The sequence below is a fragment of the Macrotis lagotis genome, chromosome 6 (assembly GCF_037893015.1).
Source record: "Macrotis lagotis isolate mMagLag1 chromosome 6, bilby.v1.9.chrom.fasta, whole genome shotgun sequence".
Lineage (NCBI taxonomy): Eukaryota > Metazoa > Chordata > Mammalia > Peramelemorphia > Peramelidae > Macrotis > Macrotis lagotis.
The window spans coordinates 165,728,453-165,746,338 of record NC_133663.1 but is presented as its reverse complement, the minus strand read 5'-3'; the positions used below and the strand labels follow the sequence as shown (position 1 = coordinate 165,746,338).

The 17,886-nt window shown below is 35.0% G+C and overlaps 1 protein-coding gene across 3 annotated transcripts in view; it reads right to left on the bottom strand.

The window, feature by feature from the left end:
* Positions 1 to 17,886, bottom strand: part of PCCA (propionyl-CoA carboxylase subunit alpha) — a 556,428-nt gene that overhangs the window by 313,541 nt on the left and 225,001 nt on the right. For all 3 annotated transcript variants that reach the window (XM_074191968.1, XM_074191970.1, XM_074191969.1), the window contains exon 10: positions 12,665 to 12,767. In XM_074191968.1, coding sequence (XP_074048069.1) covers positions 12,665 to 12,767 — 103 coding nt within the window. The remainder of the gene's footprint in view (positions 1 to 12,664; positions 12,768 to 17,886) is intronic.

Sequence of the window (17,886 nt, the reverse complement as noted above, 5' to 3'; positions counted from 1 at the left end):
AGGAAAAAGCAATAGTGTCAATTTAGGTAAAACAGTTTATGAGAGGAAATAATATATAACCAAGCTGGAAAGACAGACTGAGACTCAGATCATGAAAGGCTTGAAGTGTCAAACAAAAAGGAGTATGCATTCATTCTAGAGACATCAGGAAGTCACTGATGCTTCTAAGCATATGAGTAATATAATTGGAACTATGCTTTAGTTCTACCCTTGAAAGGCATGTGGAAGATGATACTCAGAACACAAAAATAAATATAAGCATCACATCTTGCATTTGTATCCCCAGCATGTACACAATATTTGACATGGGTCAGATATCACTCCCCCTTTTAGCCACTAGACTCCCAAACTGTGTCATTCTCAACTCCTTCATTCTCCAATATCCAATTAGCTGCCTCATCCTGTCAGGTCTCTACCTCTACTCATTCCTATACTCTCCTCTGCCAATACCACCACTATGGTACAGGTTCTCTGCAATTCATGCCTGTACTATTGATATAACTTTCTGTCTCAAGTCTCTCTTCACTCCAGTCTACCCACTCAGCTATCATAGTGATCTTCCTAAAGGGCAATATGTCCATTGCACTCCCTCTCCCCCATCTCAATAAACTTCAGTAGATCCCTATTACCTCCAGGATCCCATAATCTGGCATTTAAATGCACTAATAACCTGCCTATCTTTCAGTCTTCTTTCCCCTCATTCCTACTCACTACTACCACCACCACCACCACTGCCATGCACTCTATATAATCCCAGCACTTCAGCACAGTTTCTAGCATATATTAAGTACTCAGTAAATATTCTTTGAGCTGACTTGATTTTATTGTTTTAGCTATCTGTCTACCCTGAGCTCATGGAATTCTTATGAGCCTTTCCATTCCTCTACCCTATTTCCTGATTTTCTCTCTCTCTTCTACCTAGAATACAAACATATTAAAAAATAAAAGAAGTACTAACTACTTACCAATTCTACCATTAAACATGTACACATCACATTTAGAATGGAATTGGCAATCTTTGTCAACAATTTCTTCATTTATTACTATGAAGTATTTATAATTTTAGAAAAGAATCTATTTCAAAGACCAAGAGCTGACATGTAAATTCTTTTTTTGGGGGGGGGGGGGGCTCTTAATTCTTTAAAGATATTTTGTGTTATCTTCACCTCAAAACATTGATTTAACCAAAATCTACTCTCTGCCACCTTCTCTTAAAAGCCTCAGGTATTATAAGGCTAAATTTCATAGCACTTTTGAAAATATTTTGTTTAACCAAAGAAATTAGCTGTCAGTGAATCAGCACTGTCTCTTGCATAACACTTCACCAAGGGTTAAGAAAATTTTCACAGTTCAATTTTTGTCTGCTAGAGCCAACAAAATGGAAAAGGATTTTGTCAGGGTTGACCATTGTGATGTGGTATACAATGGTCAGGGTAACCTATTATAAATAATCACTCCGAGGTTAATATTTCTAAAATGTTAGCACTTCCTCAAAGCCCTAAGTTTGATTACAGCTTTGGATAATTAGTATTTGACAGAACTTTCTCTCTTAATTCTTCATTTCTCATCTGCAAAATGGAGAAATGTATAGCACCTACAGGGTGCTTGTAAAGATCCAATGAGATATCTTAAAGTACAATATAAATGCTAGCTAATAGCTGTAGCTGGCTTCTTCACTGCTACTGCTACTATTGCTGTTGCTGCTACTGCTCTGCTACTACCACTATCACTACTACTAAAATAATTCTACTATTACTACTACAACCACTAAAATAATTCTTGAAGAATATAATCCAAGAAATTATTTAAGAAAAAGTAATATAAAATCAAGTTAAAGTTTCAAGAATTTGCAGCATGGTTGCCAAATGAATACAAATTAAGTCTTTGTTCCAACATACATCACTACAGATTATAGCAACAGACATGTAAGGCTCACACACACAGAAATAGCTGTTTTGGCAACTAGTTCAAAAAACACTTAGCAATCAACTATATATTACCTATCACAATTGAAATACAAATAAAAGAGGCTAGTATTCATCACAATGGCAATAAAATAATAAATTTGTGGGAAAAGGATAGAGTCCAAGTTTAACTTGTTTGGTGTCAACCCCTAAGCATGAAAGGGTCTAAATTGTTTGCTTCATCCCATATCTCAGCAGGCCATACTACAAATCAAAATTGTTCTACTAAAAATTACTAGGCAGCTGTCAAAATGCCTCAAGCTCTCAATACAAAAATCAAGGGGGACATTATAAGAAATGTGTATCTTCAATTGGGAAAAAGAAATGAAACATCTGTTAAGGAAACTGGCATACTCATTAGAGACTTCTTGTCAGATAACAACTATGAACCATTAAATCTCAGAGATCAGTCTTGAAACAAAAACATAAAACAATTAACCAGCAGAACCTACTAAACTGAAACCCTAAATATCTGAAATAACACTATTATGCAAAGTGGATCCACTTTGAAATTCTGGGGTGACAAAGAAAATCAAGTACATTGCCTTCTATAACCATTATTTGAGTTAGCAAGAGCTTAAAGTACTCTGACAACTCAGAATACTGGTTCCAAAATAGGAAAACCACCCAGGTTATGAAATCCTGCTGCCAGACAGGAGCAAAACTCAAATTTGAAACCAGTAATTAGACTGTAATTAGTAATGGATATATAAGAAACATTTTTTTTATAGATATATATCCTATTGTGCTTTAAAAATCTTTTTTGCAGATTCAAAGAAAAATCATGGGTCCAATGCTGAGCATTGATTTATATCTTAGTTTTGTTAATGTAATTTCCTATCCACCATTCTATACTGCCAAATAAATATACAGGTGAAAAATCTAAACCAAGGATCTTGATTGCAAAAGACCTCCATAAAATAAAGGCTAATTCCTCCTTTTAGGAGATTTCTTTTTAGGAAAGATTTCTGCATGTTTAAACAACAAAATGGAAGGCTGAAAAATATGGACAATATAAGAAAAAGAATCATTTTATTAAGAGTATTTTCCATCCCGCCTAGAAACTTTGGAAGATTTTTAATGAAAAAATAAATCATTTTATTACCTTAATATTTTTATAATCTAAAATAAACTGATTTCCAAGCTTAAATATTGTATATTTTAAATAATTCTAAAATAGGGTTCATCAACTCATGAATAAGTTGAAATTAATGAAATTTTTTTTAATCATGTGAAAAAAATCTAGGTTCAAGTGACATATTGAAGTGTTCTAAACACCTATGACAAGTAATAAGATATGTAAAAAGTGAAGAGCATCAACAATAATTAGTTTGATAGAACTAGACAAAGTTGGCAAGAGCTAATCCCCCCCCCAGAAAAAAAAGAGCACCAAAGGAACTTGTGTAAATTAAGATGGCTAACTGAGGTCAAAGAAACAAATACAATCATACTAGAAACAAGTATAGAAACAGAAAACATTTTAATCATTTGTACAGTGTTTCACTGGATAACCAAAGAATGATGAAATAAGACTTTGACTAGGAAAAATTCCTTCTCCAAATTAAAATACAAATAATACTACAGTAGTAATGAATAACAGTGAATTTATTTGATGTACTTAATATGTATTTATTAATGTATTTACCTAGTTAATTGGAGTTGTTGGTTAAAGAGAACAAAAGAAACCCTGATTCAATTATATTTAAAAACTCAAAAGTGCTTTTTCTTAAATCAGTACCAATGTTCACTGCTTGGAATGACCTCTCTTTTTCTCCTAATTCCAATCAAATTTTAACCAATGGTCAAGACCCTACAAAAAGCTAAAATCCTGATCAAGCTTTCCATAATTACTAGCCAGATATTATCTCTTCCATCTAAGTGCCATCTAAGGCACTTACTGACTAAACAATTTATTTCATTTTTCATTTATTGCTGGATATTATAACAACCTAAACATTTCTATATGATTGTTATTTCCATATGATTATAAGCATATAGAAGGCAGAAGCACACATAAATTGGCAAAGTACCTTAAATATAAAAAAATAAGCATTAGACCAAATAACTTTCTCTTATAATAACTTGGCTAAAAATGTTCCAAATTATTACTTCAAGCTCTAGAACAATGAAAAACTATAAAATGACTCATGAAATAATATTCAATTATTCAATTCACTCAAGACTTTAGGGGTCAAGAACAGTGCTAGGTTACAGGGATAAATAGGAAGAAAAAAAGCGAAAAATCAGTCAAAGAGGTTAACTTTCCTTAAGGTCTGGTTATCTTCATGAACTAAGGTCTCAGACTGTTGACATCATTTTCAGAGTATAAAGCAGGCAAGAAGGCAGAGAGGCTTTCAGATGTCTTGCTAGTGATAGTCAGTTCAAGTGAGTAAACTCATGCATTCCTAATGCCTATTATTAATAAATTTTCATCTGCTGCTAAGACTAAGTTAATTTGCTTATTAATTGCTGAATGAACTAATTTGCTTGTTAGTTGCTAAATGAATAAACAATATATTCCAAGGAGCAAATTAACTGGGCTTACAAACAAAATTACAAGGTTGTGTGTTATTCTGAATGGAAAAAAATAATAAATATTAAATGAACAAAAGAACTTTCAGGTATTTGTGAAAAAAAAACCAGAACTTCATGAAAAATTTGATCTATTTGATTCAGGAGAAATATAAGGAGGTAAACATTAAATACCAATTAGAAAGGATTTAATAAGGTCAACATCATTACTTATTTTTTTGTTTTTTGCAAGGCAACGGGGTTAAATGACTTACCCAAAGTCACATAGCTAGTAATTATTAAGTGTCTGAGGCCAGTTTTGAACTCAGGTCCTGTCCACTGTACCAACTAGCCGCCCTCATTATGTCTTATATAAAAAAAAGTTACATATTACTCTTAAGAATGTAATCACTAGGGGCACCTAGGTGGCACAGTGGATAGAGCACCAGCCATGGAGTCAGGAGTACCTGAGTTCAAATCCGGCCTCAGATACTTAATAATTACCTAGCTGTGTGGCCTTGGGCAAACCACTTAACCCCATTGCCTTGCAAAAAAGAAAAAAATAAATAAAAAAAAGAATGTAATCACTACTTGGGTAATTTGGAAAATCATGCATGGATAGAAGGTCTAAGGTTGAGTTGACTAAGATATGAAACAATCATAAAAAATGAAATTGACCAGAGAGAGGTGAAATGGAGCAATCATCTCAGAAAGAGACATTAATAGGAAGACTGCTATAGTGGAGGCAAAGGCAGATAGAGGGCTGGTAGAAAACTTTATTCTCCTCAGAACTGGGTTAATTACAGAATAACATACACAACTAGAAGGGAATAAAAGTCTTCTTAACTTACAAAGAAACGGGGAGAGGATAGGATAAGAAAGAGACTCTCAGAAGGGTGTACAGATCAAGAAATAGGAGGATAAGGGGAGATAAGAAAGGGATTGTTAGAAGGGGTGCAGATTTATGGAGGTAGTGTGGTTAGAAGTCCATTAGATGCTTAAGGAGGGATAGGATATAAAGACAGGGAAAGAAGGATAAACAGTGATGGAAAATAAGATAAAAGAAAATGCTTAACTAATAATTATAACTCAATGTGAATAGGATGAACTCACCCAAAATAAATAGATAGCAGGATGGTTTAAAAAGCAGAATCCAATCTAATATTTATTTATTTATTTGATATTTATATTATTTAGAAGAAAATATTTTAAAAGATACACATAGAAAAAAATAAAAGCTTAGGGTAGGGTTTTTTTTTTAATACTATAGCTTATTTAAAAAAAGCAGGCAGAGCCATCAGAATCTCAAACAAAACTAAAATAGGTTTAATTAAAAAAATGAACAGGGAAACTATATTATGATGAAATGTATCATAGAAAATGAAGCAACATCAATATCAATCTTATATGCACCAAATGCTATACATATAGATCCAAATGTTTAAAGGAAAACTAATTAAATTACAGATGAAAATAAATAATGCTAAAACTGTAATAGCAGGGAATTTCAATCTTCCTCAGTTAGAACTAGATAAATTTAACAAAAAAAAAATCAGTATGAAAGAAACAAGGAGATGAACAGAATCTTAGACAAGGTAGGTATGATAGATGTCTGGAGACAACTGAATGAGATTAGAAAAGAAAGCACCTTTTTCTCAGTGATACATGATATATTTGTAAAAATTGACCGTATGATAGAGTATAAAATCTTTACAGTTAAATCCAGTAACATAAAAATAAAATGCATCCTTTTTAGCTCATAATACAGTAAAAATTATATCTGGTAAGGGTCCATAGAAAGAAGTTTCAATTATTTTTTTTTTGCTAGACAATGGGGTTAAGTGGCTTGCCCAAGGCCACACAGCTAGGTAATTAGTAAGTGTCTGAGGCCAGATTTGAACTCAGGTACTCCTGACTCCAGGGCCAGTTCTCTATCCACTGTGCCCACCTAGCCACCCCAAAATTAATTCTTAAAGAATGATTGTATTAAAAATAAAACATACAAACAATAAATAAGTTTATTAAAGAGAAATAATAAAAAACAAAACCTATGGGAAACAGCAAAAGCAGAAATCAAAGGAAAATTTATATCTCTAAATGCTTACATCAATAAAATAAAGAGCAGATGAATTTGGCATGCAATTAAAAAAACTAGAAAAACAAATTAAAAATCTCCAATACCAAATTGGAAATCTTAAAAATTAAAGGTGAGATGAATAAAATTAAATCTAAGAAAAACTAGTGAATTAAAAAATAAAACTAGAAGTGTAACCCTCTATCTCTGGAACTTCCTGTACCCAGGAAACACAGAACAAAGATCCCAGGAGTATTTCCCCGGGGCCAGCAGAAAAAGGTTACTGTTTATGTGTGAGAAACTGCTGGAGCTCCTTCTGAACAGAGGATGGGGCAGTTTTCTTCCCAGGTCAGTCTCAGGTCTATCACAATCAGGAGAATTCAAGTTCCAGCACATGTGCAGGAGCATGGCAAAATCTGGCATGGCATAATAAGGCAGAAGAGCTCAGAACCTCAAAAAAATGACCTAAAAGTATCTCATTTTCCCCCCAATACTGAACTTAAACTACCAGAAGAATAACCTCAGGTCCTTGAACCCTGGGAAATGAAGTAATCACCAAATGAGATAACAGAGAGTAAAGAAAGAAAGGAGATCCAGAGAAGAACCTTGGTAAGACAAGTATAAAGTATGAGAGATGGGAACTGGGAATGTTTAGTCAAATAGGAGAAAACCAAGAAAGATCAGAAGTGTCATGAAAACATATAAAGGATAAAATACCCAGTAGAAAATGATCAAGAAGGATAAATTTTGGAAAAAAGGTACTAAGTTTTAGCAATTAAAAAAAAATCACTGGAAACTGTAGAGTATAGTTACAGAACAGGAAGTATTTCATTTTTGTTTCTGTATCAATCATGCCTAGACTTTAGTGGGCATCTAAATGCTTGCTAATAAATGGTGAAATCAAGATGAGTCTGAAACTCAAATACCCATTGATCTAATCTGTACCCATAGATTTAGAAGTTCTCTCAATGATGCAAATCACAGCCCATTCCTGAATACCAATTTTGTGATGTCAGACCACATATTCATAGAAATTCTCTAAAGGAAGTTTACCCAATGTGCTAGAGGCTCTCCTCACTTCCTCTTGAAATCCAAAGAGTACCATTAGTAATCCCAGGACCTGGGGCTAGACACCTAGTAGGGGATTTCTGGACACAGTAGAATGTTGTAACCCTTTTATATTTGTAACCAATCTTTTGATTTTCCTGTACTGTCAAATTGGCTTTCAGAAAGCCCTGCAGGTGTCCCTGTGCCCGTCCTCGTGGGTGGCCGAGGATCTACCCATACTCATGTGGAGCAGGAGTATACAAGGCACCATTGAATGCTGCTCATGCTCAGTGAGGGCTGTTCTATGTCACTCCCTAGGGACTGCCCCTCTGCATGTGCACTGGAGAACACCTAGAGCCAGATACAAAGCTGTTCTTCAATCACCATCCTTGTTCTGCCCATCACAGAAAAGTATGTAGCAAGGTTCTGCTCTGGGCATGGTCTCTTTTTTCCCCAATTGACTCTTGGTTGGACTGATCAGGTTAATTCTCCCTTTCCATTCTCTAAGCTAGATCCATGTATTCTGGACCCATGCTGCTGGACAGATATAATCCCGTTCCATGCAGCTGGATCTATGTTGATCTAAGTTTCCTTTTCTTTCCCTTTTTCCTTTTTAACCTATCTCCTTTGCTATTCTCTCTCAACCATCTCTTATAACTCACTCCTCTTTTCCCAGCTTGTAAAAATGTCTCTTTAAATGAGGATCCCCCTTGCTATTCTTTCTTGATTGTCTGTTTTTGCTTAACTTTCTCATCTTGTTAGAAACTACTGTCTTGGGGTCAGAGCCAAGTTGGTGACAGGAGAAGATCCTCTCTTAGGTGCTCTCTCTTTCTAATATTTCAAAACTTATAAAATAAGGACTCTAACTAAATTTTCAAGAGACAGAAGCCACACAAGGATCCAGTGAGGCAATTCTCCAACCCAAGGTAACCTGGAAAATAGTGGAAAGGCTCTGTTTCACAGGGTTAGAGGGGAAGCCACCAGAGTGAAGGAACTTCAACCTCCTGGAGGCAGTCCCAGGTCACCTAGGAGACATGGCTCACAGCAGCTGGGGCAGTTTCCTGACCTACACCCTGGGGAGCACTGGGAACAACTTGGAAGCTCAGAGGGATAACTCTGCCAGAGCAAGCCCGTGAAACCCAGACCTCAGGACACCCAGCGAGCAGTGGCCTCAGCAGCCCAGATCCAGGAAACGGAAGCAGGCAGAGCCGGTAAGGAGCCCCTAGGCTTGAGAGCTCAGCCTAGGTAGGGGAGTGGAGAGAGAGACTTTCGAGGTCTGTCCTTTGTACCTGGAACAGGACTCTGGGGCTCTGACCAAATTCAGATCTTGATCACAGCCTAGGAGTCCATTGAACAGCAGGGCCCACTCCGGACCTCAGCCCCATGGCAGAGGGGTGTGCCTGTGGTCATTCACAGACCAGGAGGGAGGACAGAACTTCACACACTGAGATCCTCATGGAGGGGTGTCCCAATAATACTCAAAAGCTCAGGAAGCACCCCAAGACCAGGCACAGGCTGGGGAAATGAATAAACAGGGAAAAACGAGGAACACCATTGAGAAATACATTGTCTGTGACCCGAAGAAGGATCAAAATACTCAGTCTGAAGATGAGGAAGTACAAGCTTCAGCATCTAAAGACTCCAAGAAAAACGGAAATTGGGCTCAGGCCATGACAGAGCTCAAAAAAGACTTTGAAAATAAAGTGAGGGAGATAGAAGAAAAATTGGGAAAAGAAATGAGAGAGATGCAGGGGAAAACATGAAAAAGAAGTCAGCGGCTTAGTCAAGGAGATCCAAAAAAATGCTGTAGAAAATAACATGTTAAAAACCAGAATAGGTCAAAATGGTTTAAACAGTTCAAAAAATTATTGAGGAGAAGAATGCTTTAAAAAGCAGAATTGGCCAGATAGAAAAAGAGATAAGAAAACTCTCTGAGGAAAACAAATCCTTTAGATGTAGAATGGAACTGAGGGAAGCTGCTGGCTTTATAAGGAATCAAGACACAATATTTCAAAATCAAAAGAATGGAAAAATTAGAAGAAAATGTGAAAAATCTCATTGAAAAAACAACTGATCTGGAAAACAGATTTAGGAAAGATAATTTTAAAATTATTGGGATACCTGAAAGTCATGATCAGGAAAAGAGCCTTGACATCATTTTTAATGAATTCCTACAGGAAAATTGCCCAGATAGCCTAGAAGCAGAGGGCAAAATAGAAATTGAGAGAATCCACCAATCTCCCCCAAGAAAGAGATAAAAAACAACCCCCAGGAATATTATAGGCAAGTTCCAGAACTCCCAAGTCAAAGAGAAAATATTACAAGTAGCCAAAAGGACACAATTCAAATATTGTGGAGCTGCAGTCAGGATCAAACAGGACTCAGCAGCAACTACATTAAAAGCTTGTAGCGCCTGGAATATAATATTCTGGACGGCAAAAGAGCTTAGAATGCAACCGAGAATCAACTACCCAGCAAAAATGAATGTCCTCTTCCAGGGGAAAAGATGGACTTTCAATGAACCAGGGGAATTTTAAAAGTTTGATGTTCAAGTACAGGACTCAGGTAAAGCATAGAGAGTGGAGATGAAGGGGAAAATATGAGGGACTTAATGATGATGAACTACATGTATTCCTGCATAGAAAAATGATGCTGATAATACTCATATGAAACTTCTCATTTAATAGATCAAGTAGAAGCTTTTATACATGAAGCACAGGAAAGAGCTGAATTTGAAGATATAAAATAGTGTAAAAATGGACTCAATGGCTAAAAAGGAAATGTAATGGGAGTAAGAGAAAGGAGATGTGGAATAGGCTAAGATATTTCTTATAATAAGATTTTTTTATTACAATGAGCTATTGCAGTGATATGGAAGGGGGGGCAAGGTGGGAATGAAGGAACCTTCACTCTCATCAGAGGTGACTAGGAGAGGAAAAGCATATATACTCAATGGGGTATATACATCTAGAGTAAGAAGGAAAGAAGGGGAATGGGGGAAGGGGGGATGTGAATGATGGAGGAGAGGGTGGACCATGGGGGGAGAATGGTCAGATATAACACATTTTCTTTTTTACTTCTTGCAAGGGGCTGGGATTGGATGTCCTTTCCAGGACCATAGGGCCAGTGGATGCTGGGCCTAAGGGGTGATATGTGGGCTTAGGGCCTCTTGGCCCCAGGGCCAGGAATCTGTCTGCTGCACCACTCAGCTACCCTATAGCACATTTAAGAAGAGGGACAGAGTGAAAGGAGAGAAAAAATATAGTATATGGTAGTGGGGAGGTACGAATGGAGGGAGTTACGATCAGCAATGGCAACAGTGGGAAAATATGGAAGTAGCTTTTCTAATGGATTTATCCTAAAGAATGTGATCTACCTGCGACAGAGCTGGAGGTATTAGAACACAGACTGAAGCACATGTTTCATTATTGTTTATTATTATTATTATTGGGGGGGGAGTGCAGGGCAAATGGGGTTGGGTGGCTTTCCCGGGGCCACACAGCTGGGTGATTGTGGGTGTCTAAGGCCAGATTTGGACCCTGATGCTCCTGGCATCATCATCGTCGCCATCATCATCATCATCATTTATTATTATTATTATTGTTATTATTGTTATTATTATTATTATATTTTATTTTATTTGGTGGGTTTTGGGGGGATTTTCAGGGCAGTGGGGTTGGGGTGGCTTGCCCAGCGTCACATAGCTGGGTGATGGTTGGGTTTCTGGGGCCAGATTTGAGCTTGGGTGCTCCTTGCTCCAGAGCCAATGCTCCATCCACTGTGCCAGCTGGCTGCCATCGTCATCATCATTATTATTATTTTTAATTTTAATTTTTTTCTCTCTCCTTTACTTCATTGCTCATGTGGTGGTAGATTTTTTTGGGGGGAGGGGTATTATGTTTACTTTTAATCAAGAATATTTTAGTAATGTATAAAAAAATAACATTTGTACAAAAATAAGAATAAATAAATAAAATGTTAATAAAGAGAAAATATATCCAAAAAAAAAAGAAAAGAAACCATCTCCATCAGTGCAGCTAAATGGTGAATGGTGCAGTGGAAAGAGCATAGGCCAATCCACCTCAGTCACCTAATAATGTATGGATTTGGGCAAGCCACTTAATCCCATTTGCCTTGCAAAAAAAAAAAAACCCAAAAAAAATTAAAAGAAAAGAAAGAAACTAACTGTTTTGTGGCCTTTTTGTAGTACTTGTAAACTGTTTGTGCAATGCATAAATTAAATTTTAAGTCTTTCTTACTTCCTTGAGTCAGAGATTGGTGGGTTCTTCACTCAAAGGAACTACAGCCATCCATTCATCTCTCTCCCTAGCAACAATATGACCAGCCTCTTTTCATTTCCTATCATATTTTCCCTGATGAGAATCTTCCATTTCATTTCCTCTTTCAATACATACTGCAAATTACTCACAGCTACCATGTCCCTCTCCATTGTTCTACCAACCCCCAAATTGGCCCCATTGATGCCTCAGAATCCACTGACACCTCAAAATGACTAATTTCTAAAATGAAAATAAACCAGTCTGTCCAAATGGATCCATACAACTACCACACAAATCTTTAATACATGAACATATAGTACTTTCAGCTGTAAAAAGAGTTTCATTTTCATCTAATACTTTTGTGAGGTAAGTAGTTCAAGTATTATTAACTCTAACTTATATGTGAACAAAATGAAATTCAGGGAGTTAAAGAGACTTGTACTATTCAGGACCTGTCCTCCTTCTCCAATTCAAAATTCTACAAAAGTCATAAAATTTATCTTAGAACACAGACTAAAACTCAAGTCCAAGTAAGGAGTACAATTATAGTACTCAGTTCCAGCATCATTTGAAACCTTCTTCTGGATCATCTTCAAGTAAGAATCATAATCCTGTTCGTGAAAACAAATGAAGTAGCATCTGGGGATTCAAGCATCAGATTAGTCAGATTATTAAATTTAGAATCTTTGATAACAAGCATACCAGTGCAATTCAAAATTGGGGGTCTTGGTAAAGGGAAATATTATTTTTTTAAGATTTATTAGAAAAGCATTTTTAAGTGTACTAACCTGGATTTCTATATGGCGGGGATTATCAATAAATTTCTCTATTAGCAATCTATCATCACCAAAACTTGAAGCAGCTTCCTGGGAGGAAAATCTAAAGCCATCCCTTTAAAAAGGAAAAAGAAAAGGATGTTAAAATAACAAGAGGCGAAATTCAGATTTCAGTGCATATATAAACAAACCTGTTAGGTGTAAATAAGCCTTTTAATTAAAAACTTTTCTACATTAGAAGATCAAAACCAAAATCAAAAGAAATTAATCTTTTAATAGTAATTATTAAAGTATTTTCAGATACTAAACTATTTAAGGAATTCATACATTTCTTGAAGAGAATCAAAATTCATTTTTGATACAAAATAAAATTCTACAAAAACAAAATATATAATATTTCATACTTTTCTTCTTAAAGTCCAGTAATTAAACATTTTTTAAAAGTTATTCAATAGGTGGCACAGTGGACTGGAATCAGGAGGCCAGAGTTCAACTCTTGACCCCAGACACTTAATAATTGTCTAGCTGTGTGTGTGATCTTGGGCAAGTCACAACTTCATTGACAGAATTTAAAAAAAATTTTTTAAAGATGCTCAATGAAAAACCTATGAAAAAAAGTAGAACTTTGTAAACACTGAAAATACTATCAAAATATTTCCTATAACAAAGAAAAAGCTATTAAAATGTATAGACAACTCAAAAAGTGATTTTGAGATGACCAATAAAAAGTTCATTAATAGATATTAGCTATAAAATATAAATAAAATAAAGTAACTAGAATATGATAAATGCATAGAAGAGATATAAAGTTGTTTGAGAGATTTAAGAAATGAAATATTATTTCACTCTGAAAGACTCCCTTCCTTGGAGAGACACTTCCAAAGATAGGCTTGAAGAGTGAAAAAAAAATTTCTACTGGCAGAAATAGGAAGTTGTGTTTTGAGACAAAGGAAATTATTTTACCAAAGTAACAGAAAAGGCTAAGCTAAATCAGAGTAAGAGCCAAAATTCACTAAAATTAATATAGTTAATATAGGCCTAATATTGTGGCTGAAAAAAATCAGCCTGAGACAAATTACAAAAGTTATTGAGTAGCAATCACATTAGGAAGCTTTAAAACTTTAAAGCTCCTGAGCACCAATAGTAATCTGATTAGATCTATGTCTTTTTCTTTTCTTTCTTATTTTTTGGGGGGTTGGGGGGGGGATGAGACTGGTGAGGTGGTTTAGCCCTGTGATTCTAATTGTGTTCTGGCAAGGAAATCCTCTACCAATTTCAAATCAACAACTTGTCTGCATTTCTGCCTGGTCATATCCACAATATGCTTCCTCAGTGCCACTCTGGGAGTTCTATTCATTTTTCGATTCTCCCCCCCCAAAAAAAAACTATTTTCATACATCTTGAATATTGGTATAAAAAGAATGGGTCTTCAAGGGAATAGACTAGGTGCAATAGCAGGAAACAATTATAGTAATCTGCTGTTTGATAAACCCCAAAAGTCCAGCTATTGGGATAAAAACTCTCTCTTTGATAAAAACTGCTGGGAAAATTGGAAGTTAGTATGGAAGAAATTTAGATTATACCAACACCTCACACCCTTTGCCAAGATAAGATCCAAATGGATACAGGATTTAGACATTAAAAAACAATGCTATAAGCAAATTAGAAGATCAATGACTAGATTACCTGTCAGATCTATGGAAAGAGAAGCAGTTTATGATGAAGGAAGAGATGGAGAACATCACCAAAAACAAACTAGATGATTTCAATTACATTAAATTAAAAGGCTTTTGCACAGATAAAACCACTGTAACCAAGATAAAAAGAAATGCAGTAAACTGGGAAACAATCTTTACAACTAATGATTGTGACAAAAGACTTATTTCTAAAATATACAGAGAACTGAGTCATATTAAAAAAAAAAAAAAAAAGCCATTCCCAAACTGACAAATGGTCAAAGGATATGCAAGCAATTTACAGATGAAAAGATCAAAGCAATCCATAGCCAGAAGAAAAATTGCTCTAAAGCATTCATTATCAGACAAATGCAAATTAAAGCTTCTCTGAGGTAGCAGCTCACACCTCTCAGACTAGCCAATATGACCAGAAAGGATAATGATCATTGTTGGAAGGGTTGTGGGAAATTTGGGACACTATTACACTGTTGGTGGAGCTGTGAACTCATCCAACCTTTCTGGAGAGAAATTTGGAACTACACCCAAAGGGCAAAAAAAATGTGCATACCCTTTGATCCAGCAATACCACTACTGGGTCTATACCCTGAAGAGATGATGAAAAATAGTAAAAACATCACTTGTACAAAAATATTCATAGCAGCCCTGTTTGTGGTGGCAAAGAATTGGAAATTAAGTAAATGTCCTTGAGTTGGAGAATGGCTTAGCAAATTGTGGTAAATGTATGTCATGGAACACTATTGTTATATTAGAAATCAGGAGGGATGGGAATTCAGGGAAGCCTAGAAGGATTTGCATGAACTGATGCTGAGCAAGATGAGCAGAACTAGAAAAACACTGTTCACCCTAACATGGGGGTGATGTTCAACCTTGATGGACTTGCTCCATCAGTGCAACAATCAGGGACAATTTTGGGCTGTCTGCCATGGAGAATTACCATCTGTATCCAGATAAAGAAGCATGGAGTTTGAACAAAGTTCAAGGACTATTCCCTTTAATGTAGACAAAAAAAAAGATATGTTATTGTCTGATCTTGTTATCGCTTATACTTTTTTGTTTCTTCCTTAAAGATATGATTTCTCTCTCATCACATTCAATTTGGATCAATGTACAACATGTAAACAAAGTAAAGATTGACAAATTGCTTTCTGTGGGGGTGAGGGAAGTTAGATTGGGGAAAAATTGTAAAACTCAAAATAAATAAAATCTTTAATAAAAGAGGGTTTAGAAGATGAAAAAAAGAAAGACTGGGTCTTGTTAAAGGAAAATTTGAGGCCATTAAAAGATCTGGTTAATGATACAAAAGCCATTTATCCCATTCTCCCTCTCCTATTCAATTTTGCATCAATTCACTGAATATTTACATTATCTATGCAAGATAAGTCTGTATATTTATTTTTATATATATGGGCATGTATGTGTATATACTCATGCACATACATAAACACACATATGTCAATCTCTATAGATTATGCATCAAACTTAATATAATCTGAATTGTAACCATATTTCATCCATTAGATGAAAAACTAGGTCAGACTCCTCTGAAAGATTATGACTCCCATTTAGGAAGTTCTGCAATATTCCGGGTATGATGTAATCAGGACAATGATATTTAAAAATAGGAAAATGCACAGAAATCCTCCCAGACTTGGACTCTGTTTTGGATGTCCTCTACAAAAGTGACAAATCTTTCTCAACTATATGTATCCCTGTGGTATGACTCAATTGGTATTACTGATCAGAGAGGCACTGAACAAGGTTTTCTTCATCATATTCCTTATACAACAAATCTTGTACAATTTTGACATATGCAAGAGACATGACCTGTTGAAAAGATGTTAGAATGTTTGGCTCTATGCAATCTAATGTTCTTATATATTCAAGAAACAGTAAGTACAGTGAAATCTTATATTCTCTATTTATGGTATGTTCTATGGAATAACAATTCCTTCTAAATCTAACAATAATGATAAAATAAACAAACTATTTCAGAATATGGGGAATGGCCATTTAGTACAATTAATAACTAAATAAAGAATTATCATTGCAATGCATTAAACAAATGGTCACCTACCCCCTTCTTAAAGATCTCTAATAAGGAGGAACTATAATCTCTCAGTTTGCAGGATAGCATTTTTAAATAACCTTGTTAGGAAGATTTCATAAACATTAAACTTGCCTCTGTTGAATATTAACCAAATGGTCCAAATTATGCTTAATAGGTCAAACAGGAAAATAATTAATCCATTTTATATAGAACATTTCAAATTCTTCAATATAACTTTACAATTCACTCTTAGTGTTTTCCAAGTGAAATATCCACAGTTCTTTCAATCATATTTCATATAGGATGGACATGAGATCCTTTACCATTCTAGGTATAACTACAAATATAATTCCAGAAATGAATACAAACCTTCAGATGAGGTCTTCCCTGGACAGAAGATAATTCCTAGAACTTATGCCTCTAAATGCAGCCTAAGATCACATTAGCTTTCTTAGTTGCCATATTTTGCTCCTAAGTCATATTGTACTCTCAATTTACTAAAATTCTCAGATATTTTGTCTGACAAATGTCCTACCACAAGTATTTTATCTTATCTTATATTTTGTAAATCAGACTTTGGAATATAAGTACTCTCTCCAAAGAAATGACTATTCTCTTTATTGATAAATAAGATGATCTTTTCTTCTTCTTTGTCCATCTTAACAGTTTTGTTGCCTTTGGTGTTTCTTTTTAAATTTTTTTTACAATTATTTCACACATAGAAGGAAGGAGAGAGAAAGGAAAAAATAAAGATATAAGCACCATTAACCGAAACATATTCCCATATTGGTAGCAGTCAAAAATACATTTCTTAATATCATCCATTATGAGGCAAACAGAATACTTTTTATGAGTTCTTTACAATAATTGTTGATCATTTAGTTGTTCATAATTCTATTGCCCTGACCAAAAAAAAACTTTCCAAATTGTTTCTTATATCGATGTTTTAAATTGTTCCAGTTCTGCTCAGTTCACACTGCAACTGTTTATACAAGTCTTTCCATGTCTTTCTGAAATCACCTTTTCCCTCATTTCTTATAGTATGATACTATTCCATTCATATATCATAATTTATTCAGTCATTCTGCAATTAATAAGCATTTCTGTAGTTGCCATTTTTGGCCAACAAAAAAGAGTTGTTAAGATTATTTTTACCTATATTAGATCTTTTCCTCTTTTGCTGATCTCACTAGGGTATAGGTTTAGCAATAGGATACCTTGGTCAACATTCAAATCTAATGTGTAACTGCAAGTTAAAGGACATGGGATTTCTTCCCAGCTTACCACTAAAACCAGCAATGTGGTCATGGCAAAACATCTAGATATCTAAGACCTTAGCTTCTGGCTTTGCAAACAAAGTCATTAAATTGGATAATCTCTAAAAGCATAGGACTGAAGAGTATAACCTCAGAAAGATATCTTTAAATGGAAACCAAATCATTTTATGATATTCAAAAAGGCAAAATTCTATTACAAATTATCACTGATTT